Raw genomic sequence first — 26,619 nt, 5'->3', positions numbered from 1 at the left:
TGCGCACCCCGTTCGCCCGCAGCCAGTGCGGCCCCGCCCCGCCCCGCTCACGTGACCGGCTGGACCCGCCCCCTCCGCGCTGTGATTCGTGGAGGCAAACTAGTTCCCGATCTGCGAGGGAGGGTCCCTTCTCCATTGGAGGGCCTCGGGTGACGTCACCGTCACATGACCTTCCCGTAGCTGCTGAGTCCGTAAACACCGCACGTGACTACAAGTTGTGCGAGCCATTGGAAGCGCGGCCATCGCGCTACCTCCGGCCCAGGGAGGCGCGGCCACCCCGCGCGCGTCACGTGCCCAGCCTGCCGCGTGAGGCGCCCCTTATTGGTCCCAAGTCTCCCTTGGGGCGCAACTCTATTGGCCCAAATTTAGCGCCAGAAGCCGCCCGGGCAGCCGGGCTGGTGTCCTGTCTGCGCTGGGCAGAGGGAGCCGCCCTGAGACCTGGGGCAAGCCTTGGGAAGCCGCGGGGAGCTGAGGGCTTTGCACGCTTGCCTGGCGTGGCGCAAGGCCCCCCCCGAGTTCAGCCCTCAGCCCCGCCTAATAGTAGTGACATGGCAGCGCAAGCCTGCAAATGCAACACTTGGGAGGATGAGTTAGGAGGACGGGGCATGCCTGCACAGCCTCGGAAGCGGCCAGATACCCGGAACAAAACAAGGTGAACCAGAGCACAAGAGGGCGGGGCTCTGCAAAGATGTCTCTGTGGTCAAGAGCACGATCTGCCCTTTCCAAGGAGCCTAGTTCGGTTCCCCAGACCCTCCTAGGGCCGTTGTTAACCTGCAACTCAAGCTCCAGGGAATCCCGTGCCAATTTATGGATGTGAACCCCCGCATACATGTGGCTTATGTGTGTGTGTGTGCACATACACATACATAAAAATAAAGCCACCCAAAATTTAAAAAACAAAACAGAAGGTCACAGTTTAGGGCTGCAGTCCTAGACTTTGGAAGATGGAGACAGGAGATTTGGCTAGGAGTTTGAGACCAGCCTGAGCTACAGGGAGATCGGCTCAAAACTTAGTATGGTGCCTATGCTGGCTAGTTCAGCCTCAGCACTCTGGAGCTGGAGGCTGGCCCAAGACAGAGGATCATGGGTTTGAGACCAACCTGACACCCAGACAGGGAAATGAGGGACGATGTCCTTGTTCCTGCAGGCTGGTGATGGTGATGGTGTCTGGTGAGCTTAGTGGTGACCATGCTGGAAGCCCTGGGTTCTCTTTCAGCAACTAAAAAAAGTAATAATAGTAACTGATATTTTTAAAGTGGAGCACTCGGGAGCCAGAGGCAGGAGGATTGCTGTGAGTTCGAGGCCAGCCTGGTCTACACTGCGAATCCAGGACAGCCAAGGCTACACATAGAAACCCTGTCTTGAAAAACTAAAAGAATAATAAATAAAATAAAATAAAAGAGGATATTGGATCCAGAGCACAAATATGCTATAAAAATGCTATATGTTGAGATAAAGTCCTGACTTGGAATTTGGTGATTCAGCCAAAGCCTCCTGGGTACTTGAGATTTGAGATTATAGGCATTTACCACTATGTATGGCTATAAAGTAATTAATAATAATAACATAATTATTATATTACAATAATTATTATTTTACTATTGCTATAAATGTCTCTACCAGGATTCAAGTTGGAACCAACCTAAAAGCCTCCTCCCACAGGACTAGCTCTCATAGCATTTGAAGGTGCTTTGCAAACTGCCAAGGAAGAAAAGCAATTAAAAACCCTACAAAACGCAGGGCATGGTGGCGCACGCCTTTAATCCCAGCACTCGGGAGGCAGAGCCAGGCGGATCGCTGTGAGTTCGAGGCCAGCCTGGTCCACAAAGCGAGTCCAGGACAGCCAAGGCTACAAGGTGAAACCCTGTCTCAAAAAACAAAACAAAACAAAAACCTACAAACCACAATGACAAGCATAGCAAGATTGGGTGCAATAGTGGCACTTCATCTCAAGGATAACCAACAGCCACTTGTCACTTGTCAGCTACTTGCAGCTAGCTTGCCCCCCATCCCCACCTCACCATGAGCGAATCTTCTCATTGCAGCAGATGGCGGTCACTACATTGATCCTCAGGTGACTATATGGTTGATCCAGTTGATCTCCAGTTGATCCATCTACAACACAACCCTGACACCTAAGGCTCAGGGGGTGGAAAGATTATAAGAGTGACAGGACCAGGATGGCTGGTGGACAGCAGTGTCTTTTGAATGTGACAGGGATCTACGCCCATGAAATCTTAACAGTGATTGCCTAAATCAGAACTGCACGATGCCGATGGACAGTCGAGCATGAATGGGGAATCAGGTAGCAAATCAACAGCAGCTAAGAGTGGACAGTCAGCCTTTCCCATGATGGGCTCTCAGGTAGGTTATCCAATACACACACACACACACAGAGCGAGCATGGTGGTGCACGCCTGTAATCCCAGCACTTGGGAGGCAGAGGCAGGCAGAAAGCAGTGAGTTTAAGGCCAACCTAATCTACAAAGCGAGTCCAGGATAGCCAGGGCTACACAGAGAAACCCTGTCTCGAAAAAAACAAAAAGCCTTGTCTCCACCACTGAAATGAAAATGGTCTTTTATGAGTGTGTCCGCCGATGGAAGGGAGTTCCTTATTTACTCAGCTGATGTACACTGACCCTCAGGAATGTATATAAGTGCTTGTTGATTCAGCTTTGATCAAATCCAAAGATATTTTAGTCATATGTGGTAGATTGGAGTCTTTAGACTTAGCTTAAGTTTTCTCTTCAGCCAAGAAGCTGTAAATGGGGTTATTTTTTAGTTTTAGTTTTTATTTATTTATTTATTTATTTTTTGGTTTTTCGATACAGGGTTTCTCTGTGTAGCCTTGGCTGGCCTGGACCCGCTTTCTAAACCAGGCTGGCCTCGAACAGCGATCCACCTGCCTCTGCCTCCCGAGTGCTGGGATTAAAGGCATGCGCCACCACGCCCAGCTAGTTTTGGTTTTTAAAAGCAGGCTCATCCTTCAACTTGGCTGGTCTTCAATTCATAGCAAGCCCCACTTCTCTCCAGAGGCCTGAGACACCATGCCTGACTCTGGGGTCTGATATTTCAGAGACAGTTTTTCCAGGTCAGTTTTTACCATCAGGTCATCAGACAAGAATCCCATCACGCTCCAACACACACATGAAGATGTAAGGTGTCTTCAGACACAAACTTAGGAAGGGCTTATAGTGCTGCAGGGAACAGGCCAGTTTGCTGTTCTTGCTGACTTTTGCTGCATAGATTCTCAACTACTAATTCTGAAACCAGGGTAGGTTTCATTATTTGGGCCCTGGTTATACATAAAACCCCAAATCTATCCTTCTGTGATACTTTCGTCCTCACTGAAGTTGTATTTTATGATCATTTAAGTCGGGTTCTAGCTATATATATATATATATATACAAAACAGTATATATATACACACACACACACACACACACATGTGGTGTGTGGGTGTGTGCGTGCTCACTCCCACTCGTGTGGAGGTCAGAGGACAACTTTTGGGAGTTGATTTCTTCTACATGTGGGCCCTATTAATTGAACCCACACTGTCAAGTTTGACAGCAAGCACCTTTATCCTCTGAGCCATCACACCGTCCCCCTATGTATTTAGTGTGTGTGTGTGAGAGAGAGAGAGAGGGAGGGCGGGAGGGAGAGAGTGAGAGAGAGAGAGAGCGACAGAGAGAGAGAGAGAGAGAGAGAGAGAGAGAGAGAGAGAGAGCGCCAGCCCAAAACTCTCTTGGAAGGACCCACTACTCAGTCTGAAGATGGAGTGATCACTCACTGGCTGTTTTAAATAATAAATGCGCTAGGAGGGGTTCTCGTAGTCCGCTCTTTTGTTATTGCCACCACTCACAGCGGAAGAAGCTGGAACTGGTTATTTAATAGCAATTCATGGGACAAATGACCCCCCTTGCCATGGTAGGCGTTAGAAGGGAGGGGTCTCTGAGATGATAGGAGGAGAGTTCTGAGGTCAGCAGATTGGTGAAGAGACTAGCCTGGATAGAAGGCCACAAGTCAGAAAGTGAACCCTGTGGTTCCACCGTACATTTGGGGCTGCTGCGACAGCAGATTAGCAGTTTAGGAAAGGTATTAGGAAGACACAAGGTGTGTCTGATCCCCTCCAGAGAGGTGTCTGTGATCTAATGTTGCCGGCAGATCTGGGCAGAGCACTCTTAAGAGGATTCAGATCAATAAAGTCTGACTTTCAGGTGACAATATGGTTTGGTAGTAGTCAGAAATTACACACCCAGAAAACAAGGTAATTTGTGAGAAAGGCCATAAAGAGTGTAGAAAACATACCAACATAGAGGAATAACTCTTCTGGTCTTCAGATACACACACGCACACACACACACACACTTATTGTCTATCTGTTTGCCTATTACCTGCAGAGGCCAGAAAAGGGCATCACTGGGTTCTGGGAATTGAACTCAGCTCCTCTGGGTTCTAACTGCTGAGCCATCTCTGTTCTTTTGGTCATTAGTCACCTGGTGGGTAACAGCCAACCCCCAGACAGTGACACATTCTCCCCATTCTGTGATGTTCTCTGAGTGGCTCTTTTACCATCTCACTTGGGCTTCTTCGTAAACACAGCTCATTGGCTAAGAGATGGCTTCACTCACATAGGTGATCATTTTGAGAATCAGGCTGGCCTGGCATCTTTGGAGCATGGTGCTGCTACAGATGGTAGGGGAAGAGTTATGGATAAAGGAGAAATTATCAACCATGAGTAGGCCTGGCTACAGCACTACCACCATTCCATCTTTACTATATCCTAGTGTTAATAGCAAACCATGGTGCCTGACAATAGTCAGTGTGATTAAGTAGACTGCCCATCCCTTTTCTGTCTCTTCTCTGTCTCTCTGTCTCTGCCTCTGTGTGTGTGTGTGTGTGTGTGTGTGTGTGTGTGTGTGTGTGTGTGTGTGTTTCAGGCAAGGTCTTACTATATAGGCCAGACTGGTCTTAAACTCTTGGTGGTCTCTCCCTGTCTCAGGTTTTCTAGTGCTGGGATCACAGGTGTGCATCACCATATCTACATAGACCCTGCTGTTGATGAGAGCTACTGTAATCTTTTCTTTTACCCACTTTTCTGCACCTCTCACTATTCCTCCTTTCCCTCTTCTTTTCTACCCTCCTTGTCCCTCTCCTCCCTCTTCTCATTGTCTCCTGACCCACTTGGTGGCATCATGAATAGACAACTGCTCCCTACTGCTGTGCCCTCACCACCATCTTAACCCTCCCGGCTATGTTTCCCACTGTGTTCAACAATCAACATCTCTGTAGAAACTTAATTACACCTACTATTTGTGAGGGACATTCCTTGAGGAATATACACTCAGGATAGGGGTGCAAAATGATGTGAACATTTGATAGATTAAAAAGTCAATACTATAATCCCAGCTCTCGGGAGGCAAAGGCAGGCGGTTTGCTGTGAGTTCGAGGCCAACCTGGTCCAGAAAGTGAGTCCAGGACAGCCAAGGCTACACAGAGAGACCCTGTCTCAACCCACTCCCAAAAGTCAATACTAGTTATCTTTTATTGTGTGAAAAAAAAATCAATGCTAGAAAGTCATGATACAGCATATAAGCTTTCATAAAGGAAGAGGGCTGGCGTCGGTTCACTGGCTAACGTTCACAGAGCTGTGGCTTCAGTTCCCAGCACTACATACATCTGGTGTGGTGGCTCGTGACTGTGGGCCCAGAACTCAGGCTGGAACATGAGGAGGATCAGAACTTCAAGTTCATTTTCAGCCACATCGAAAGCCTGGCTATATGGAAGTCTGTCTTTAAAAACGACAACAAAAATGAGTTCGCATCAGGACAGTCAAGGAAATACTTTTTACAGTTTAAAATTTTATTTTTAGATATATTTATTTTATTTTTTATATGTATAAATGTTTCAATCACGTGTATGTGCAGCCACCTGAGGAAGACAGACTGGGGCACTGGATCCTTTGGAATTGGAGTTACGGGTGGTGGTGAGCTACCATGTGGGTGCTGCGAAGAGAACCCAGATTTTTTGCAAGAACAATAATTGCTTTTGACAGCTGAATGGTCTCCCCAGCCCCAGAAATCTTTAAAAATAGAAAACTAATTGGGTGAGGCATGATGGTGGCACACACCTTTAATCTTATATTTGGAAAGCAGAAGCAGGATTCTGAGTTCCATGCCAGCCTGATGTACATTTGAGGCACTGTCTCAATGAGTAAATAAATTAAAACAGATAAATTATATTATCGAGTGTGAGTAATTAAAATTGCTGGGCGTGGTGGCACACGCCTTTAATCCCAGCACTCGGGAGACAGAGGCAGGCGGATCAATGTGTGTTCGAGGCCAGCTTGGTCTACAAAGTGAGTCCAGGACAGCCAAGGCTGCACAGAGAAACCCTGTCTTTAAAAAACAAAAATAAATAGATAAATAAATAAAATTGACTTGTCTTCAATAGGTCAATGGGCAGAGAAATGCAAAAAAATATTTCTAGCTTTTCTCACAGTTAAAGTTTCCTTTTCACTGGGTAGGTGGCGCATGCCTTTAGTCCCAGCACTTGAGAGGCAGGCACATCGCTGTGAGCTTGTGAGTTCAAGGCCAGCCTGGTCTACAAAGCGAGTCCAGGACAGCAAAGGCTAACACAGAGAGACCCTATCTTAACAAAACCACAAAAAATTAAATAAATAAAAATAAAAATAAAGTTCCCTTTTCCTGCTCATCTTTTAGTCTTTTTGTCTTTTCTTTCTTTAGCAATTATCTTTTTTTAAGAAAAAAAATGTTGTGTATGTGTGTACATGTGCCCATGGAAACCAGAAGAGGGAGTTAGGTCCTCTGGACTTGGAGTAATAAGCAGTTATAAGCCACCCTAGGTGTGTGTTGGGAACCAAATTTGGATCCTCTATAAGAACAGTATACTTTTTTTTTTCTTTTTTGTAGGCTAAACTGGCCTGGACCTCAAAGATATCTGCTGCCTCTGCTTCACAAATGCTGAGATTAAAGGCCTGTCCCTACCACTGCTCTGCACCCTGCCTGGGTCGGTGTCCTTGCACCACGTTCATGCAGTACCAGAGGAGGTCAGAAGAGGGCGTCAAATGTCTTGGAACTGGAGTCATAGACCCCTGTTTAGCTATCCTGTGGGCATTGGGAATCAAACTCAGGTCCTAGAAGACCAGCCAGTGTTCTTGTTTGCTTTTGTTTGTTTGTTTGTTTTGTTTTGTTTGTTTTATGAAACAGGTTTTCTTTATATAGTCCTGGCTGTCCTGGAGCTTCATACATAGGCTAGGTTTTCTTCGAACTGACAGAGACCCACCTGCCTCTGCCTTCTGAGTGCTGGGATTAAGGGCAGGCGACACCACACCTGGCTGAGCTTTTAACCATAAGCCATCTCTCCAGACCTAACCTTGCTTTTGAGACAGGGTCTTTCTCTGGCTTGGGGCTTGCTAATTGTAATCTAGGCATGCTTGGCTTTTTTATGTGAGTTCTGGGGGTCAAACGTACATCTTTATGCTTGAGCAGCAAGCTTTACTGACTGAGCTGTTCCTACAACCCAAGTGCTTTCATGTTTCCATATCACAGGACTCTCGTAAAATGCACGGGGACACCCAGACTAGATTTTACCGATGTGGAAATCCAAACTTTACAAAGTACAGCCATTAGAAGTGAGATTGAAGTGGCAACTGAAGTCCAGGTTTAGTGTTTTATACTCATGTAACATGGCAGTGGGAGTGAAGTAGTGGAGGCCAGACATTGTGGCACATGCCACTGCTCAGAGGGACATTGTGGTCCCAAGCAGGAGGCTCTAGCCTCCACAGCACAATGAGAGGCTATCTCAGAGGGAAGAAAGACGGGAGGGGGTCATGGGCGTGGGGAGGGAATTGATGGAGGTAGGTTACTTTCCTATAGTTGCCTTAAAATGTCATAGATAAACTGAGTTTGGTCAACCATGCATGTAATCCCAGCATTTGGGAGACTGTGGCAGGAAGATCAGGAGCTCATGGCCATCTTCTGCTATATATAGCAAATTCAAGGCCAGCCCAAGAAACACTGTCTCAAAACAAGCGAATCCCCAAACAACAAACTACCCCAGACCTTCATTAGACTCACTTTCCATGCAACTGTGAAGGCTGAAAATCCAAAGTCAAGGGGTTAGAGGATTTAGTTCATTTACTTCTTTCTCTTAGATTTATCTTATTTGGGTGTCTGTCGATGTGAGTCTGTCGATGTCGGTGTGAGTCTAACCCACCTCTGTGCTGGTGCTCTCAGAGGCCAGAGGAAGGTGTGGAATCCTCTGGAGGTGGAGTTAGAGAAGCTTGTGAAACCAACCAACGTGCATGCAGGGAACTAAACTCAGGACCTTTGGAAGAGCATCAAGTGTTCTTAACCTCTCAGCCATCTCTCCAGCCCCCCAGGTTTGTCTCCTTTTAAGATAAATTTATATTTTTATGTATGAGTAACTTAAACTGAGTTATCTTCACTGGGTCAGTAGGCAGAGAAATACAAAACCTAATGATATTTGTAAGTTGCTCATAGTTAATGAGGCACCTCCTTGGCTTGAAGTCAGCATGTAGCATCTGTCTTGGTTTATCTTCCTCTTCTTATGGCTCTTATTTCATGATTACCCTGTTTCAATAAGAAAGACTCATTCCAGGACAGTCAGGGCTACATAGAGAAACCTTGTCTCAAAAAAACATAGATGCCGAGTGGTGGTGGTGCACGCCTTTAATCCCAGCACTTGGGAGGCAGAGGCAGGTGGATCACTGTGAGTTTGAGGCCAGCCTGGTCTACACAGCGAGTTCAGGACAGCCAGTGCTACACAGAGAAGCCCTGCCTCAACTCCCCCCCCAAAAACACAAAACAAACAAACAAAAAACCAAAGTGAGTCCAGGGCAGCCAAGACTACACAGAGAAACCCTGTCTCCAAAAACAAAACACCCCCCCCCCCAAAAAAAAAACCATAGACGGACAGACAGATAGATGATAGGTAGATATTCTTTCTTGGTTCAGGAGATAGATTCACTAACCCTGATTTCAGAAAACATAATCCTTTAATACTGCCAGGCAACCACAGAATTGGCACTGGCATAGGAGATACAATAGCAAGCTGAGTAACAAAGGAAATTTCAAATATTTACAGATTTTAGAGGAAAGAGTTGTCTGAGTATAGAGAAGGGTTTCTGAGTTTAGCAGATTTGAGAAGGTACTAGCCCAGTGCTTCTCAACCTTCCTAATTCTGTGACCCTAATACACTTTCTCTTGTTAGGGTGACCCCCAACCATAATTTGTTTTGTTTTGTTTTATTTTTCAAGACATGGTTTCTCTGTGTATCCCTGGCTATCCTTGAACTCACAGAGATCTACCTGCCTCTGCCTCCTGAGTGCTGGGATTAAAGGAATGAACTACCACACCCAGCCATAAAATTATTTTTGTTGCTACTTCACAACTGTAATTTTACTACTGTTATGATTCATAATGTAAATGTCTGTGTTTCCAATGATCTTAGGTGACCCCTGTGAAAAGTTCATTCAACCCCCACAACAGGGTCACAACCCACAAGTTGAGAACTACTGTATTAGACTGAACATAGAGCCTTTGGGAACTATTCTTATTCAAATGACCACATTCTACTCCCTGACCCATAAGCTTGTAGCTGTATCCAGTGCATTCAGTATAACTTCAGATGTCCCCATAGTCTGTCACAGTCTTAATACTATTTAAACATATAAAGTTTCTTCTGAGACTCATGCAGTCTCTGAACTGTAACCCTCTATGAAATCAAAACTAAAAAGCAGATCACATGCTTCCAACATACAGTGGCACAGGATATACATTAGCATTCTGAAAGGGAGGAAAGGGAGCACACTGAGGATGTATTGGACCAAGCAAGAAGGAAAGCCAGCAGGGAAAATTGCAAATTTTGCATCTCCACATCTCATGTCAAAGCGCTCTTTAGATCTCCAACTTTTTCCAGCTTTGTTGACTGCAGCATGCTTCTCTCTTTTGGTCTGGTTTCTACACCCATTCTGCAGCTATCCGTGGGGCATGACTCTGGGGTCTGAACAACATCTTGGGGTCTCCGACATAATCCAGTCTTCACACTCACAGATGTGCACGGTGGCTCTCTTGGCCTCCATGCAGGGACCTTACAGGGAGATTACACTGTCCCTTTCTTGTCTCCTTGACTCTAAAGCCAGAACCACGTGGCCAAAGCTGCCAAGTTCTTCTGTTGATGGGGCTCGAACTTGCCGTCCTTGTTCAAATACATCTGCACCAGCTTTCTGTTATGGATGGCTTCCTTTACTTCTTAAACTCTTTAATTCCTTTTTCACAAACTGAAAGCTTACCTGGGTGGGTCTTCCTTGAGGTCACAACTCTCTTTTTTTTCCATTTAGCATAGGCCTTTCTTTAAACTTTTTTTTTGTGGGGAGTGGTTCAAGACAGGGTTTCTCTGTGGAGCCCTGGTTGTCCTGGAACTCAGTCTGTAGACCAGGCTGGCCTTAGACTCAGAGATCCACCTGCCTCTGCCTCCCAAGTGTTGGGACTACCACTGCCTGGCTGTGCCACCACTGCCTGGCTGTGCCACCACTGCCAGGCTATTTAAAGTTTTCATCTCCTTGAGCACTGGACTTGGCTCCCTTTCTCCTCAAACTGTACATTTCATATTTCTCTTTATCCAGCTTACTACTTTTCACTATAGATCTGCATAGGAGTGATTACTAATAACCTCATATGACAGAGTTAATACTAGGCTGTCTTGAAATCCCTTCTGCCAACACCATTAATTCAAAATGCTTCGATTTATCTGCAAACAGATTTTTAGGGCAAGGGCAAAAAGCAGCCATATTCCTTCCCAGAATAACACAAGAATGGTCTCTAGGTCACTTACTTAATATTCTTCCCCTCTGAAACTCATTAAGCCGGGGCATCATAATTTACACTACACTTAGCATCCCTGTCTTCCATGCGTCTCTTACTAGGCCCATTAAGCCCTGCTTCTGACATTCACCTACTTTGCTAATCCAGAGTCTTCAGGGTCCACATTCCACCAACAGGAGCATGGCTAGACCTATCCCAGAAGTGCACCACTTCTGTCCTAGTCACTGTTACATTGCTGTGATGATACACCGTGACCATGGCATCTCCTATAAAGAAAGTTGGGTTGTTAGTTTTTTTTTTAACTGGGGACTTGCTTACAGTTTCAGAGGCTTAGTCCATTATAATCAAGGCAGGGAGCCTGGCAACAAGGAGCCTGGCAGCTGGAGAGCTACATCAGAGAGAGAGAGAGAGAGAGAGAGGAGAGAGGAGAGAGAGAGAAGACCGATCTTGGGCCTGACATGGGCTTTTGGAAACTCGAAGCTCACACCAAGTGACACACTTCCTCCAGCACCTCCTTATTCTTTTGTCCTCCAGACGGGGTCTCTCTGTGTAGCCCTGGCTGTCTAGGACTAGCTTGTTGACCAGGCTGGCCCCAAACTCATAGAGATCTGTCTGCCTCTGCCTCCAGAGTGCTGGGATTAAAGGTGTGCAAACAGTCCACTCCCTGGTGACTCAGCATTCAAACACAGGAGCCTATGGGGCCGGGCCGTTCTTATTCAGATCTCCACAGGAAGTGTGGCCAATTCTCTGATAGGGGCAGCCTTGGTGACCTAACCGCCGCTCCTGCCTTGTGATGGCACTTAACTTAGTTCTTTCAAAGGATTATCCTGATGGTGCAGACCTGTACTTAGGAGGCTAAGGCAGGAGGATGGCAACTGCAAGGCTCAGATGGGCTTCATAATGAGTCAGTCTGAAGCCAGCATGGGTAGCTTAGTGAACTGGCCTCAAAACAAAAAAAGGGAAGGGCTTGGGATATATATAGTTTAGTAGTAGAGGACTTGCCCAGCATATGTGAGACCTTAGGGTCCAACCAATAAGTTTGAGGGCTGAAGCCGGGCGTGGTGGCACACGCCTTTAATCCCAGTACTAGGGAGGCAGAGGCAGGCGGATTGCTGTGAGTTCGAGGCCAGCCTGGTCTACAAAGTGAGTCCAGGACAGCCAAGGCTACACAGAGAAACCCTGTCTCAAAAAAACAAAAACAAAAACAAAAACAAAAAAACAAAAAAGAAAAAAAAAAGTTTGAGGGCTGGAGAGATGAATCAGAGGTTAAGAGCACTGACTGCTCTTCCAGAGGTCCTGAGTTCAATTCCCAGCAACTACATGGTGGCTCACAACCATCTGTAATGAGATGTGGTGACCTCTTCTGGCCTGCAGGTGTACATGCAGGCACAATACTGTATACGTTTTTAAAATCTCTATGTAGAAAAAAATAAAATAAAAATAAAAAGTTTGAGGGTAAGAGAGTGAGGAGGTTAGGGTAAGCAGTGGGGGCAGGGGAGGGGCCACCCTCAAATACAGGATTAAAGGTGGCTTCAGTATATAAATTTGTCCATAAAAGGAAAGATAAAGAAAAAAAAGTAATTTTAGCAGGAAGGTATAGAGAAAGAAACTACAAATACGTACAAAATATCTTCTTCACGTTACCAACCAAATAGAAACTAGTACACAGTTTACATGCATAGCCTTTGTGTGGCTTCTGTCACTCTAAGTGTTCCAACTTTATTAATATTTTTACATTTTTAGATTATTTATTTTAAACATTTATTTATTTATTATGTATAGTGTTCTGCCTGCAGGCCAGAAGAGGGCACCAGATCTCATTGTAGATGGTTGGAGGTATCATGTGGTTGCTGGGACTTGAACTCAGGACCTCTGGAAGAGCAACCAGTGCTCTTAACTTCTGAGCCATCTCTCCAGTCCCTATTTCTTTATTTTTAAATGTTGTAGAGCTCTGTGTGCATGTACACCTGCATGCCAGAAGAGGGCATTAGATCCCTTTATAGGTGTTTGTGAGCCACCATGTGGTTACTAGGAATTGAATTCAGGACCTCTGGAAGGACAGCCAGTGTTCTTAACCTCTGAGTGGTCTCATCAGCCTGTAATTTTTAGATTTATTTTAGGTTAATGAGTGTTTTGCTTTCATGTATGTCTGTGCATCGTGTGAATTCCTGGTGCCAGGAGGACACGCGGGATCTCGAATGGTGGGTGGTGATAGGCTACGATATGGAGGCTAAGAGCTGGGCACGCCTGTAGTCCCAGTACTGGGAGGCAGAGACAGGAGGCTCTCTGTGAGTTCGAAGCCAGCCTGGTCTACAGAGCGAGTCCAGGAGAGCCGGGACTACACACAGACAAACAAATGATGTGGAGGCTCAGAGCTGAAGCTGGGTCCTCTGCAAGAACAAGGGCTCTTCAGGGGTGACCCATCTGCCCTGCCATGTGCTCCAGTCTTGTTCTTCTACTGTGAGTTGATGGTTTATTGACTTCATTTCCAGACTAAAGAATGCTTCTGAGGAGGTGGGGATATGGCTCAGCGGTTAAGAGAGAGTGTGTACTGCTCTTGCGGAGGGTCCTGGTTTGGTTCTCTGCACTACATCAGGTAGCTAACAACTGTAGCTCTAGCTCCAGGGGATCTAGGACCTCTGGTCTCCATAAGCACTTGCATTGGTGTACAGTCACACAAACACGTATACACAATTATATATACATATATAATTATACATAATTAAAGTTAAAAGATGTATGTGTTGGAGACAGGGTCTCTCTATGTAACCCTGGCTGTCCTGGAACTCTATGAAGATGAGGCTGGCCTCACAGAGACCCGCCTGCCTCTGCCACTGGAGTATTTGGATTAAGGGAGCATGCCACCATGCCCAGCATGAAATAAATATTTAAAATATGATCTGTATAATATGCATGGTGCATTAGTTGAGATGAGGGATTGGGTAGGGTGGCATAGGGTGGGGATTCCTCTGAACTCTCACTGCTTTGTGTTTTATGTCCTTCATGAAGCCTTGTCCGTCCCTTTTTCTTTAAGATGTAGCCAGCCTACCTCTCTGGAGCCATTCTTTGGGGTCAAATACGTTAGGTTCTTTCTTTCTTTTTGTTTTGTTTGCTCTTTGAGACAGGGTTTCTCTGTGTAGCCTTGTCTATCCTGGATTTTGTAGACCAGGCTGGCCTTGAACTCACAGCAGTCGTTCTGCCTCTGCCTCCAAATGCTGGGATTAGTTAGATTATTTCTTAATGTCTATCCAGTTACTCCAAGCACTAGGTGAGGCACAAATGGAGAAATGAAAATGGAATAAAAGAACAAAAGTGATACTTTTAACAACAAAATAAACTAAAATAATATTTTAATTTCAATAATTGGAGAATATTGGTGGTAATGAGAGTAAATGTCTCTCTCTTTTTTCTTTTTGTTTTTTTGAGACAGGGTCTCTCTGTGTAGCCTTGGCTGTCCTGGACTCGCTTTGCAGACCAGGCTGGCCTTGAACTCACAGTGATCCACCTGCCTCTGCCTCCTGAGTGCTGGATTAAAGGTGTGTGCTACCATGCCCAGCCGAGAGTAAATGTCTTAAATAGAAAAAAACTATTTTATGGTCTATAGAGAATGAGAGATAACAGTTGAGAGTGCAAGTATTAAATAGGCTTCTCCCACAAAGAGTTTTTTTGAGATAGAGTGTCATATGGTCAAGCTAAGCCTCCAGCCTGTTTGTAGTTAAGAATGACCCTGGATTTCTGAACCTGCTGCCTTTACGTTCCTAGTTCTGGGCTGACAGACATGCTCTCACATAGAGAAACCCTATCTGGAAAAACAAGACAAAAACAACAAACAAACAAACAAACAAAAAACCAACAGCAACAAAAACCAAAAGGCTCTAGTTATTTTTCAGATGAGAAGATTTAGGCTCAGGAATTTTATTGTGGGTAGATGACGTAGTTGGTAGGCAAAGGGTAGAGAAAGAGCTCATACACTGGTAACTTGATTACAGAAACTGCTCATTGCGTGGAATGAAATTACGTCAAAGTGACTGGGACCATAGGTCCCATCAACTACCATTTAAAGTAGGTAATTTTAAAAACTTACATATTTGTTTTATGTAATTTAAATTTATATTGTTTGTTTGAGATAGACTCACTGTGTTGCCCAAGCTGGCCTCAAATTTCTGGGTTCACACGATTCTTTTGCCTCAGCCTCCCAGTAGCTAGAATTCAGGGCAGTGCCAGCATTCTCTGTGTACACACACACACACACACACACACACACACACACACACACACACACACACACACACACATACTCACTCACTCACTCACTCACTCACATATAGCAGTGTTGATGGAATCCAGGGCCTCGAGAATGCTAGGAAAGCACTCTCATCTTTGAGCTACACCTGCAGATCCAGAATACTTTTGAATATCAAAGAAAAGCCCAGCAATATTGACAGCTCTTTATGCTATATAAATTATTAGCTTGAGAACATTCATAATTTGAACATCAGATCATATTGATTCTTTCTGACGACAGCATATCTTTACAAGGTGATTTTTAGGAGATCCTGCTGATCAAAGGTAATTACTTCTAGGAGCCGGGCGTGTGGCACACACCTTTAATCCCAGCACTCAGGAGGCAGAGGCAGGCGGATTGCTGTGAGGTCGAGGCCAGCCTGGTCTACAAAGCGAGTCCAGGACAGCCAAGGCTACACAGAGAAACCCTGTCTCGAAAAACAAAACAAAAGCCTTTCCAGCTTTAGCCCGACAGAATGGCTCCCGCAAAGAAGGGTGGCGAGAAGAAGAAGGGCCGTTCCGCCATCAACAAGGTGGTGACCCGAGAGTACACCATCAGCATTCACAAGCGCATCATGGAGTGGGCTTCAAGAAGCGTGCTCCTCGGGCACTCAAAGAAATTTGGAAATTTGCCATGAAGGAGATGGGGACTCCAGATGTGTGTGTAGACACCAGGCTCAACAAAGCTGTCTGGGCCAAAGGAATAAGGAATGTTCCATATGGCATCCAAGTACGCTTGTCCAGAAAGCATAATGAAGGTGAGGACTCCCCCAACAAGCTCTACACATTGGTAACTTATGTGCCTCTTATCACATTCAAGAATCTACAGACGGTCAATGTGGACAAGAACTAACCTGCTGAATGTCAAATAAAGTTAGAGAACTGCCAAAACACACACACACACACACACACACACACACACACACACACACACACACAAATGTAATTACTTCTCAGACTCAGCATGGAATAAGAAACGTAGTTTAGGGTTTTAGTGTTTGGGAAGCTGTGTGCTCTCCAGAACTCCACATGCCCATTAGCTGACTATTTTTAATTACTTACAGATAGAGCCAGGGGTGGTGATGCCTGCCTTTAACTACTATGGTTGGACTAGGATCGGTCCCAGCAGAGAGGCTGGAGGACCTTGTGAAGTTGGGACCAGCCTGCTCTCCTTAGTAGGCCAGCCAGGGCCACACAGTAAGACATTATCTTAAAACAAATAGTAAAAACGTTCAAGGCGTCGTGGTGCACACCTTTACCTGTTATACTTCAGAAGGGTTAGCCAGAAGACCAGAAGCTCAAGGCCAGCCTGGACTACGGAAAAACCCTAACCTTTCTTTTCTTCTTTTTTCTTTTCTTTTGTTTTTTTGAGACAGGGTTTTTCTATCTGACTGTCCTGACACTCTTTCTGTAGACCAGGCTGGCCTCGAGTTCACAGAAATCCTCCTGTCTCTGCTCCTAAGTGCTGGGATTAAAGGTATGTGTCACCACAACTGCCCTTAATGTTTCAAAAAAGCCTAATAATGATGATGACAATTTAAACCAATTAAAAATAAAAAATTAGGGCTAGGCGTGGTGGTGCACGCCTTTAATCCCAGCACTCGGGAGGCAGAGGCAGGCGGATCGTTGTGAGTTCCAGGCCAGCCTGGTCTACAGAGTGAGTCTAGGACAGCCAGGGCTACACAGAGAAACCATCAGAAAAAAAAAAAAAGAATTTAGGCTGGGCATTAGTGACACATGCCTTTAATCCCAGCACTTGAGAGGCAGAGGCAGGAGGATCTCTGAGTTGGAGGCAAGCCTGCTCTACAGAAAAAAACAAAAAACAAAAACAAAAAAACAAAAAAACTCCAAACTCAACTTAGCTGAATCCCATCATTAGGGACCAAGCAGAGCATCAATGAGAAAAACCCTGTCTCAAAAACAACAAAAACAAACAAAAATAAAAATAAAACCAAAAAGTTAAAAAGAGCGATCAAATATAGATATTTCCTTGGGCTGATTTATTATTTTCTTTCATTATCTATCTATCTATCTATCTATCTATCTATCTATCTATCTATCTATCTATCTAGAGACAGCACAGACTGGCCCAGACTGGCCTCAATCTATTCATATTTACTCTTACTGTATCAGACCTTCCTAGTCCTGGGATTACAGAAATTAACCACATTCCGCCGCTACTGCTACTATTGGGACAGGGTCTCACTAGGAGGTGCCTAGGCTGGCCTTGAACTCACAGAGGCCTCCTGCGTCTGTCCTGAGTGCTGGGGTGTGTACTACCAGCGTCGGCTTTCCAGCTATTATTTTTGCACTCATGCTTACTCCACTAAAACTGGTGCACAGTAAATATTTTTTTTTTAAGTGAATGAGAAAAATAGGTCTGGAAAACAGTGGCTGGAGTTGTAAAGCAGAAAGGAGGAGAGAAAAGCTCCCGGGAGAGGGGCAGTTTAAGGATCTCAAGAACCAAGCATGCCTTGATTAAGGAGAAGGAATACCAAATGCTTTCCACGACGCTGACAGCTCTCGGAGTTAGCAGAATTGCTTGGAATGCGTACTGTGCGTCCATTCAGCCTGTCGCCATCTGTCTGTGCCTAGGATCCAGGCTAGCTAGAACTCCCTTCGATCCGGGTTTCCCAAATCCCGTAGGCTCCAAGTCAGCACCGTTACCGGCCTGACCCCACTTGCCTGTCCCAGAGAGCCCTTCAGCCACTGTTTCGGTTCATTTTATTCCATGATTGCACAATCTATGGTTTGAATGTTTTCGCTTTTCTAACTCTTGTGCAATAACACAGTGGAAAATGGGGCTCCAGGGCTCCCCACCCTGCTTTTAGTTCTCTTCCCAAACGGACCTCCTTTCCTGGCTGGGAGATTCATAGGTCTGTTGGGGAACGAAAAAGCTGGCTGCCGGTAGACTCGATAAGGTCGCAATGAAAAGAGCTCAGGCGAGGTTTCCTGCCACACCTCGGGATGAGGGTGTGTCACCATGGAGATGAGGTCGCTGCTATTGGCTGGCGCCTCCGGCTGGGGCTATAAAACAGGGCCCAGAGACCAGTGCACTAACAGTGTTGACCAGTCTCTGACGGTGTCGCCCGCGGAGCGGAAAGGGCTGGGATTTCGGCGCGGCCGTCGGTGACACCATGGAGAACGAGTGAGTGACGGGCCGTGGGGGACTGGGACGCGCAGCCGAGGGGGACGGGCTGTTGCCTAGACCTGGGAACTTAGCAGTCTGGGCCCAGGGATGGAACGAGTCTGCTGGGGATGCAGAGAGGCCTGGCACGGAGCCCGGGGCAGACTCGGTTCCGGAATGGAGGGGCCGCAGGGCAGGCGCGGGAACCCAGCGGTAGGGGCGCCCAGGAGCAGGAAGGAACAGGTTAGCGCAGTGTAGGGGAACTGTTGTGCCTCTGTGGTGTGTTGGGATGTGTGTGGAAACGGAGGTACGAGCTCTGACTACTTCATAACACAAGTTTCCATTCTCCGGGTCCACGTAACCAACGTTGTGCTATCCCGCAGTTCTTCCCAAGGAAGGAAAATGCCTCACTTTCCAGGATAGTCCGTCAATTTCCTCCAAACTGGAGATCGCATTAACAAATTGGGAAAGGAGCCTCTTTAAGGCTGGGAAATATTTTATCTGCTCAGAAGACACTCACTCCTCCCTGTCCACTTTAAAAAAAAAAGTCTCTATTCCTTTTGCGTAGGGAATTCCCAGATGAACTCACCAGCAGAGCTCAAGGGATCACAGTAGCTTTGGGATGACCTCAGGTCCTGGTGACTGTCAGCTGTGGCTGGATGGACGTGGCTAAGCTTCACACTTCTTCCGGCCCTCTGGGATGCTGTTTCATTCGATTCTTGCCTACTTAATTGCTTCTCTTTGTCACCCCGTGGCTCCACCCGTTCCCGCCCTTGCTAGCTGTTTTACTGAGGGAAACCTGTTGTGCTGTAGCCCTGTTTTGTTTCTTGTGATACACTCCTGTGACTGTGTGTGTGCAAAAGTCTTACTGTATTTGCAGGCTGGGCTCAAGTTATTCTAATGTCTGGGTCTGCCATGGAGCTGGGGCTTGAGGCTCTCCTGATGGAAGAAAAAAAACCATGTCTTTGTGGAGGCTTTTTTTAGTTGTGCTCCATTCATGGACACCTTAGTTCTTCCCACTCCTGAGAGAAATCTTTGATCTTTGTTGGATGTGGTGGAATTGGACTTGGGACTATGAGAAGATTTACACAGGGTTTTCTCTGTGTAACAGCTCTGGCAGTCTGCGCCCCCCCCTCCCCGCCCCCCAGGTAGTGCTAGGATTAAAGGTCTGCGTCACCACTCCTGGCTCCCAGTCAATTCTTTTTTTTTTTTTTTTTTTTTTAATCTCTCTCTTTTTCGAGACAGGGTTTTCCTGTGTAGCCTTGGCTGTCCTGGACTCAGAGTTAGGTAGACCAGGCTGGCTTCAGACTCATAGAGATCTGCGTGCCTCTGCCTCCTGAGTGCCAGGAACCTCTCTGGTTCTATTTCTGTCACAGACAGACAGAGGTATGGGCCTCCTCATTCTGGGGTGCAACTTAGCTGTAGAGCGCCGGAGGGTGGCCAGCCTTCATTGGAATTCTTCTTTTTTTTTTTTTAATTTTTAAAAAATTTATTCTTGTTACATCTCAGTGGTTATCCCATCCCTTGTATCCTCCCATTCTTCCCTCCCTCCCTTCATGGGAATTCTTATGCTCTGGGACGAAGGGTGTTTCCTGTCAGACTTTCAGTGGGCCTGATGGGTGAGAGGCTGATTGAACAGGGCAGGCTCCCTCTAGGCTCTCAGCTCTGTGCTCTGATGCCTTAGAATAAACACCTGCGAGGTTTTCAGCGCCGTCAGCTGTTTTCCTATGTACTTCGAGCAGAGGGTGAAGTCACTTGGTTCCTTTTATCTCTAGGTTCACGTACGAAGATTACCAGAGGACTGCTGAGTGGCTTCTGTCCCGAACGACATATAAACCTGAAGTGGCAGTGATCTGTGGTTCTGGGTTAGGAGGTCTGACTGCTAAACTAACTAAGGCTCAGAGCTTTGACTACAGTGATATACCCAACTTTCCCCAAAGCACAGGTACTGGCTGGACTTTGGGTGTTGCTTAGTGACCAGACAACATGACCAAGGCAATGCTTATGAGAGAGAGCATTTAGTTAGGTGCTTTTCCTTTAGTTTCAGGGCTTCGTCCATTGTCATCATGGTGGGGAGCATAGCAACATTCATGACACCAGAGCAGTAGCTGAACTGCATCCTGATCTGGGGGCCAAGAGAGACACAAGGCTTGGCATGCGCTTTAGAAACCTCAGAGCCCACCCCCAAGTCTCCAACAAGGACAGAAGTCCTGATTCTTCTAATACTTTCAAATAGTGCCGCTTCCTGGTGACTAAATATTCAAATATACGTGCCTGTGGCGGCCATTCCTGTTCTAACCACCACAGTGGGATTATGCGGAATCTAATCAAGGAGATGTTTCTACACTTGTCCTAACATTTGACCAAAGACAAACATAAGAGAGGAAGAGGGACATTCTGAATCAGAATGATTTTAGAAAGAAATCTTTTTTGTTTTTTGAGACACAAGTTCTCTCTGTGTTAGCCTTGGCTGTCCTGGACTCGCTTTGTAGACCAGGCTGGCCTCGAACTCACAGAGATCCACCTGCCTCTGCCTCCTGAGTGCACTACCACGCCCGACCGAAAAAAATCTTCAAGCCGGGCGTGGTGGCGCACGCCTTTAATCCCAGCACTCGGGAGGCAGAGGCAGGTGGATCGCTGTGAGTTCAAGGCCAGCCTGGACTACAAAATGAGTCCAGGACAGCCAAGGCTACACAGAGAAACCTTGTCTCGAAAAACAAAACAAAAAAAAGAAAAGAAAAGAAAAAATCTTCAGTGTGTCTTGGGGTGGGGAGGGTTGGGGAGATGATGAGGGCTCAGCAGGGAAAGGTGTCTGTCCCCAAACGTGATGTCTTACACTCACTACCCAAGACCAATAACTGAAAGGAAGGAACTGACTCCCAGTAGTTATCTTTATACTACAACACATACAGACATCTGTGCATGCACACACACACACACACACACACATACACACCACACACCTCACACACACATACACACCACACACACCTCACACAAACATACACACCACACGCCTCACACACACATCTCACACACATACACATATGTACACCACACACAGCTCACACACACCACACACACCTCACATATACACACGCCTCATACACACATCTCACACACATACACATATATACACCACACACACACCACACAAACACACCACACACACCTCACACACACATACCACACATGCACTACACACACCTCACACACACACACACCTCACACACACCACACACATATACACAACACACACACACACACACACTCCTCATTTCTTCCAGTCTGTACTTTCAGTGGGAGAACCAGTACTGTAGCCCCAGGACAAAACTGTTTCCGGCGTCTTCCTGCCATTCTTTATCTCCACCTACATCTGCAGCCCAGAAGCACATGACAACAAGCATTGTGGCCACCATGTGGTTCTGTACCACACCGGGATTAATATAGGAGCACCCTTGTTCACAGCAGCCTTAGGAAAGGGACCCAGACGCCCTGTGTACTGTAGAGCTCTGGTATCTCCACTGAGCACTCAAGCTCAGATTTAGAAAGGCCAGGTGAGACAGGGCAAGCAAAGAACAAGAGTAGGGTTTTTTGTTTGTTTGTTTGTTTTGTTTTTTAATTCTTTTTATTTTAAATAACTACCCTACTTTGCTTTACTTATTATTTATATTATTTTTATACCTTCTTATCTATCTTCCTTTTTATTTGTCTTTCCTAAGAGAATTGAAACTTTTAAAGAAATATCAATTTTATGTATGAGTGCTCTATCTGCCTGTATACCTGCGTTCCAGAAGAGGGCATCAGATCCCATTGTAGATGGCTGTGAGCCACCATGTGGTTTCTGGGAATTGAACTCAGGACCTCTGGAAGAGCAGCCAGTGCTCTTAACCACTGAGCCATCTCTCCAGCCTGGGAATTGAAACTTTTAATAAATATTTAAGTGCCCTTTGGGGCTAGAGCAGAGCAGGGAGGTGTGGGAGCAACAGGTAGAAAGGGAACATTGCAGAGAGGAGGGCAAGGAACATAGTAGTGACTGTGGCCCTGTCTGCCATTCCTTCCTCAGGAGCGAGCACCCTGCACCAAGAGATAAGCAAGTTAGTATGAAGTTTATCAACATTCTGTTTTTGAGCTTTTCCAGCTATGTCAACTTTGTTCTGTTACTTGTTTTTTTGTTTTTTTTTTTTGTTTTTTGTTTTTTTTTTAGTTTTTTTGAGACAGCGTTTCTTCATGTAGCCCTGGCTGTCCTGGACTCACTTTGTATACCAGGCTGGCCTGGAACTCACAGTGATCCACCTGCCTCTGCCTCCCAAGTGCTGGGATTAAGGGTGTGTGCCATCACACCTGGCTCAATTCTTCTTGAATCTGGTCTCTCGCTCACACAAGTCTATTCTTTAAAGGAGTATGGGTTGGCCATCCATCAGAGGACACTGCCGGATAATTGGGCTGGTAATAATAGTTAGTCTTTGTGCTTTCATGACCCACATACTCCAGTATGGGTATTGTTTCCCATAGAACTGATAACTGGGAAAGAGTTGTGTGAGTCTCTTTTTTTTTTTTTTTTTTTTTTTGGTTTTTCAAGACAGGGTCTCTCTGTGTAGCCTTGGCCGTCCTGGACTCACTTTGTAGACCAGGCTGGCCTCGAACTCACAGCGATCTGCCTACCTCTGCTTCCCGAGTGCTGGGATTAAAGGCATGCGCCACCACGCCCGACGAGTTGTGTGGGTCTCAATGTGGCTCTTCCTTTAGGATGTCAGCATATACCAGGAGGTCCATAGCTGGAATAAGGAGGTACAGGGTTATGTTAGAAGAGTTAGTTATCAGACACATTTTAAGAATGGGCTTGTGTGTGTGTGTGTGTGTGTGTGTGTGTGTGTGTGTGTGTGTGTCTGGAGAGATGGCTCAGCAGTTAGGAGCACTGGCTGCTCTTCCAGAGGTCCTGAGTTCAATTCCCGCCACCACATGGCAGCTCACAACTGTCTGTAACTCCAGTTCTAGGGGACCTAACACGATTACACAGACATACATGTGGGCAAAACACCAATGCAAATAAAACAAATAAGTTGTTTCAAAAAAAGAATTTGGAAAAATCTTAAAAGAGACCCATAATTACCGAGTCCACTGGTTCCAGCTTCGGCTTGTGCTCACTCTTGCTCCATTGCAGTGTGAGTCCCTCCATCTTTGGAAAAGTCTTTTGAAGTTCCTTTTGTTATGTGTTCACATCAAATATCCTTACCCCACATCTCTAACATCCAGTCACATTTGTAGGATTATAATGATCCGTCACCAGACTTTTGTTCAGTTGTGTCATCATACGTCAGACGCAGTACGTGGTTTCTAGTAGGTGCTCTTGTGTGTGCGACAGGGAAGTATGGTCACGTCTCCTTTTGAATCAGTCCCACCGTGTATCCCTCGGTGGCCTGGAACGCACTATGTAGTCTAGGCCAGCCTTGAACTGACAGAGAGCTGCCTGCTTCTGTCTCCTGAGCGCTGAGGTAAAGAGCAGAGTGCTGCTGCGCCTGGCACAGCAGAATCACCACCCTTTTCCTTTTCTGTACGCAGTGCAAGGTCATGCTGGCCACCTGGTGTTTGGACTCCTGAATGAGCGACCCTGTGTGATGATGCAGGGCAGGTTCCACATGTATGAGGGGTACTCCCTCTCAAAGGTAAACCGGGGCGCAGGCTTGGTGGCAGCAGGAGGAAGATGGGGCGAACTGTCCTACGTTACTGTCTTAACTAGTTGGGCTGGGGAAACATTTGTCTCTCCTCTCCTGGTGCGTACTGTGTTGTTCTTACTTTGTGTGTTGGTTGGTGAGGTTTTGAGGTATCTTTTCCGATCTTTTGCATCCAAGGTAACATTCCCAGTGAGGGTTTTCCATCTTATGGGTGTGAAGACTCTGGTGGTCACCAATGCAGCAGGGGGGCTCAACTCCAAATTTGAGGTTGGAGATATCATGCTCATCCGGGACCACATCAACCTGCCTGGCTTCAGTGGTCAAAACCCTCTCCGAGGCCCCAACGATGAAAGGTATTCGTCGTGGCCTCGCTCTGCACAGACAAGGGTCTGGCCTCGTCCCAGGGCTGGGAAAGAGAGTTCACTTAGCACCAGCTTTCTGAGTCAAGCCCACCTGTGCTCTAGGTTTGGCGTTCGTTTCCCTGCCATGTCTGATGCTTATGACCGGACTATGAGGCAGAAGGCTTTCATGGCGTGGAAGCAAATGGGGGAGCAGCGAGAACTACAAGAAGGCACCTATGTGATGCTGGCAGGTCCCAACTTTGAGACTGTGGCAGAGAGCTGCCTGCTGCGTAACCTGGGAGCAGATGCTGTTGGTGAGAAGGGGGATTTGGCCGCAGGTTTGAGGGAGGGGGCAGATAAAACAGCAAAGGGGAGGGCGAGTTTGCGGATGTGGGGAAGGCTGAATGAGGTTGCTAGGGAAGTGGAGAGCACAGGGTTGGGCTTGAGCACTATACAGACGCTCAGCACCTGCCTTCCATACCCAGGGCTGGAAGCTGGACTTACACCATTAATTGCCACAAAGTGCAGAAACAGATTCTTGGTGAAGTGGGTAAGAAACTAGTAAGGTCACCTAAGGGGACGTGTGACAACATATGCTCAACATGAATTTAGTTGCTTCGGATGCCTTCTGAGATCTAATGAAGTTCGTCAAGTGGGTGCAGGAGGTCATGGGAACGTCTTTTTCTTTGTCTCCACCAGGCATGAGCACGGTCCCAGAAGTTATCGTAGCACGACATTGCGGGCTTCGTGTCCTTGGTTTCTCTCTCATTACTAACAAGGTTGTCATGGATTACGACAGCCGGGAGAAGGCCAATCACAAGGAAGTCCTAGAGGCCGGGAAAGCAGCTGCGCAGAAGCTGGAACAGTTCGTCTCCTTACTGATGGAGAGCATTCAGCTCCCTGAGCAGGCCAGCTGACTGGCCCTGGGGAGCTCTGGTGCTTCCCTTCTGGGGTCCAAGTAGCTGTCTTCTTTGCTGTAAGGAAAGAAGATTCCCGCCCTCCAGCCTCCCCATGTTCCTCCACCGTCCTGACGCCTGGCCCTCTAGCTCAGCTGCCTTCTCAAAAAACAGTCTAACTTTCATTGCTCTGAAGAGCTGGAGCCCTCGCCCCACCACACTTGCGATATACACCTTCAGACAGTACCTTCTAGGTCTGGGAGATGATGCACACGTTCCTCTGGACTCAGTCTGGGTCCCCTAAAGCACTAGAGACCAAAGACCAACCCAATACCTCTTGGATGTTATTTAGCACCATAACGTTTTGAGAATAAAGAGAGCAAATACTTTCCTTTGGTGTGTGATTTGGTGTGAAGCTAGGGCCTAGGCCGTGAAAGGCTTGAAAAGCTGTGGGACTACATTGTCTTGTGTGACTCTGTGATTTTTCAAAAGTAGCTAAGAATGGAGAAGAGTGTCGCGAGCAGAGAGTTTACACTCAGAATCCGGAACAAAGGAGGCAGGCCAAGAGCAAGTGGTACGATTTAGCAAGAGAGGTTTATTAGCAATACAAAGGCAACTACAACAAAAGGCAGCGGCTAAGGCTCCAAGGCCAAGCCACCAATACCATTTCATTATACTCTTAAAACTATCTTAATTCTAATAGGAGTAGCATTTAGCATCTTATACTATCAATGTTCTGGGAGCTTATGCCATTAGGGTATACGACCTGATATCGCGACGATCTGTCAAACAGGTTCGCTGCTGCGACTTGAAACAGTTCTCGGGTTATCTGACAGCATGTCCGCATTTCAGGTAATCATGGTGACACAGAGAGAGAGAGAGAGAGAGAGAGCGCTGGCTGCTTCTTCCCGGGGTTTTTATACTAACTTAACCTTATCCTCTCTAGTTCACACATCTAGCTTTCTGCGTCACTCTTATCACCAACTTGCAGTCGTGGCTGCTCCTAGGTCAGAACTTACTACTAAGGTTTTATTAGTAGTTAGTAGTCTGACCACTCACACATCTGGTCAGACGTCAGCTTTTTGGGCTGTCAGCTATTTTCTACGCTGGGCTTTGAAACAAGCCCTGACATGTTTATTACAAAGAGGTAGTAGGTGAGCAGGAAAGGGCAAAGAATGGTGATGTGAGTAGGGGTGGGAACCACTTCTTTCAGACTGGCCCCTGCCCTTCATTTCTTTGCTCCATCTGCTTTCACGAGTATTGCATCTCACAGACCTGTTCCCTACCTTAGCTGCCACTTTTTGCCTTTCCCTTGCCTTCATCTTATCCCCTACTCTTATTTTTCCTTTCCACACCATCCTGAAAAACGCAACAGCAAATACCCCTTGTCTGCTGCCATTTGTCGCACTGCTGGCCAGACTCTTTCCA

The 26,619-nt window shown here is 46.4% G+C and overlaps 1 protein-coding gene and 1 pseudogene across 2 annotated transcripts; both read left to right on the top strand.

Moving 5' to 3' along the window:
- The first annotated feature begins 60 nt into the window (after positions 1–60).
- LOC311589542 (large ribosomal subunit protein eL31-like) lies at positions 61–17,699 on the top strand (annotated as a pseudogene). Its single transcript, XR_014783582.1, has 5 exons — positions 61–652; positions 1,624–2,074; positions 6,933–7,069; positions 8,259–8,404; positions 15,452–17,699. The product of XR_014783582.1 is annotated as a large ribosomal subunit protein eL31-like (transcript).
- A 379-nt stretch (positions 17,700–18,078) lies between these two features.
- Positions 18,079–25,582, top strand: PNP (purine nucleoside phosphorylase). Its single transcript, XM_084768067.1, has 6 exons — positions 18,079–18,300; positions 20,055–20,224; positions 23,842–23,945; positions 24,132–24,307; positions 24,419–24,609; positions 24,995–25,582. The coding sequence occupies exons 1-6, from the start codon at positions 18,290–18,292 to the stop codon at positions 25,210–25,212; spliced, it is 870 nt and encodes a 289-aa protein (XP_084624193.1). The 5' UTR covers positions 18,079–18,289; the 3' UTR covers positions 25,213–25,582.
- Positions 25,583–26,619: the final 1,037 nt, after the last annotated feature.

The sequence above is a fragment of the Acomys minous genome (genome assembly GCF_964271855.1).
Source record: "Acomys minous genome assembly, chromosome: 18".
Taxonomy (NCBI): Eukaryota; Metazoa; Chordata; class Mammalia; order Rodentia; family Muridae; genus Acomys; species Acomys minous.
Note: the sequence above shows the minus strand (reverse complement) of the source record. Positions and strands in the feature narration are given on the sequence as shown.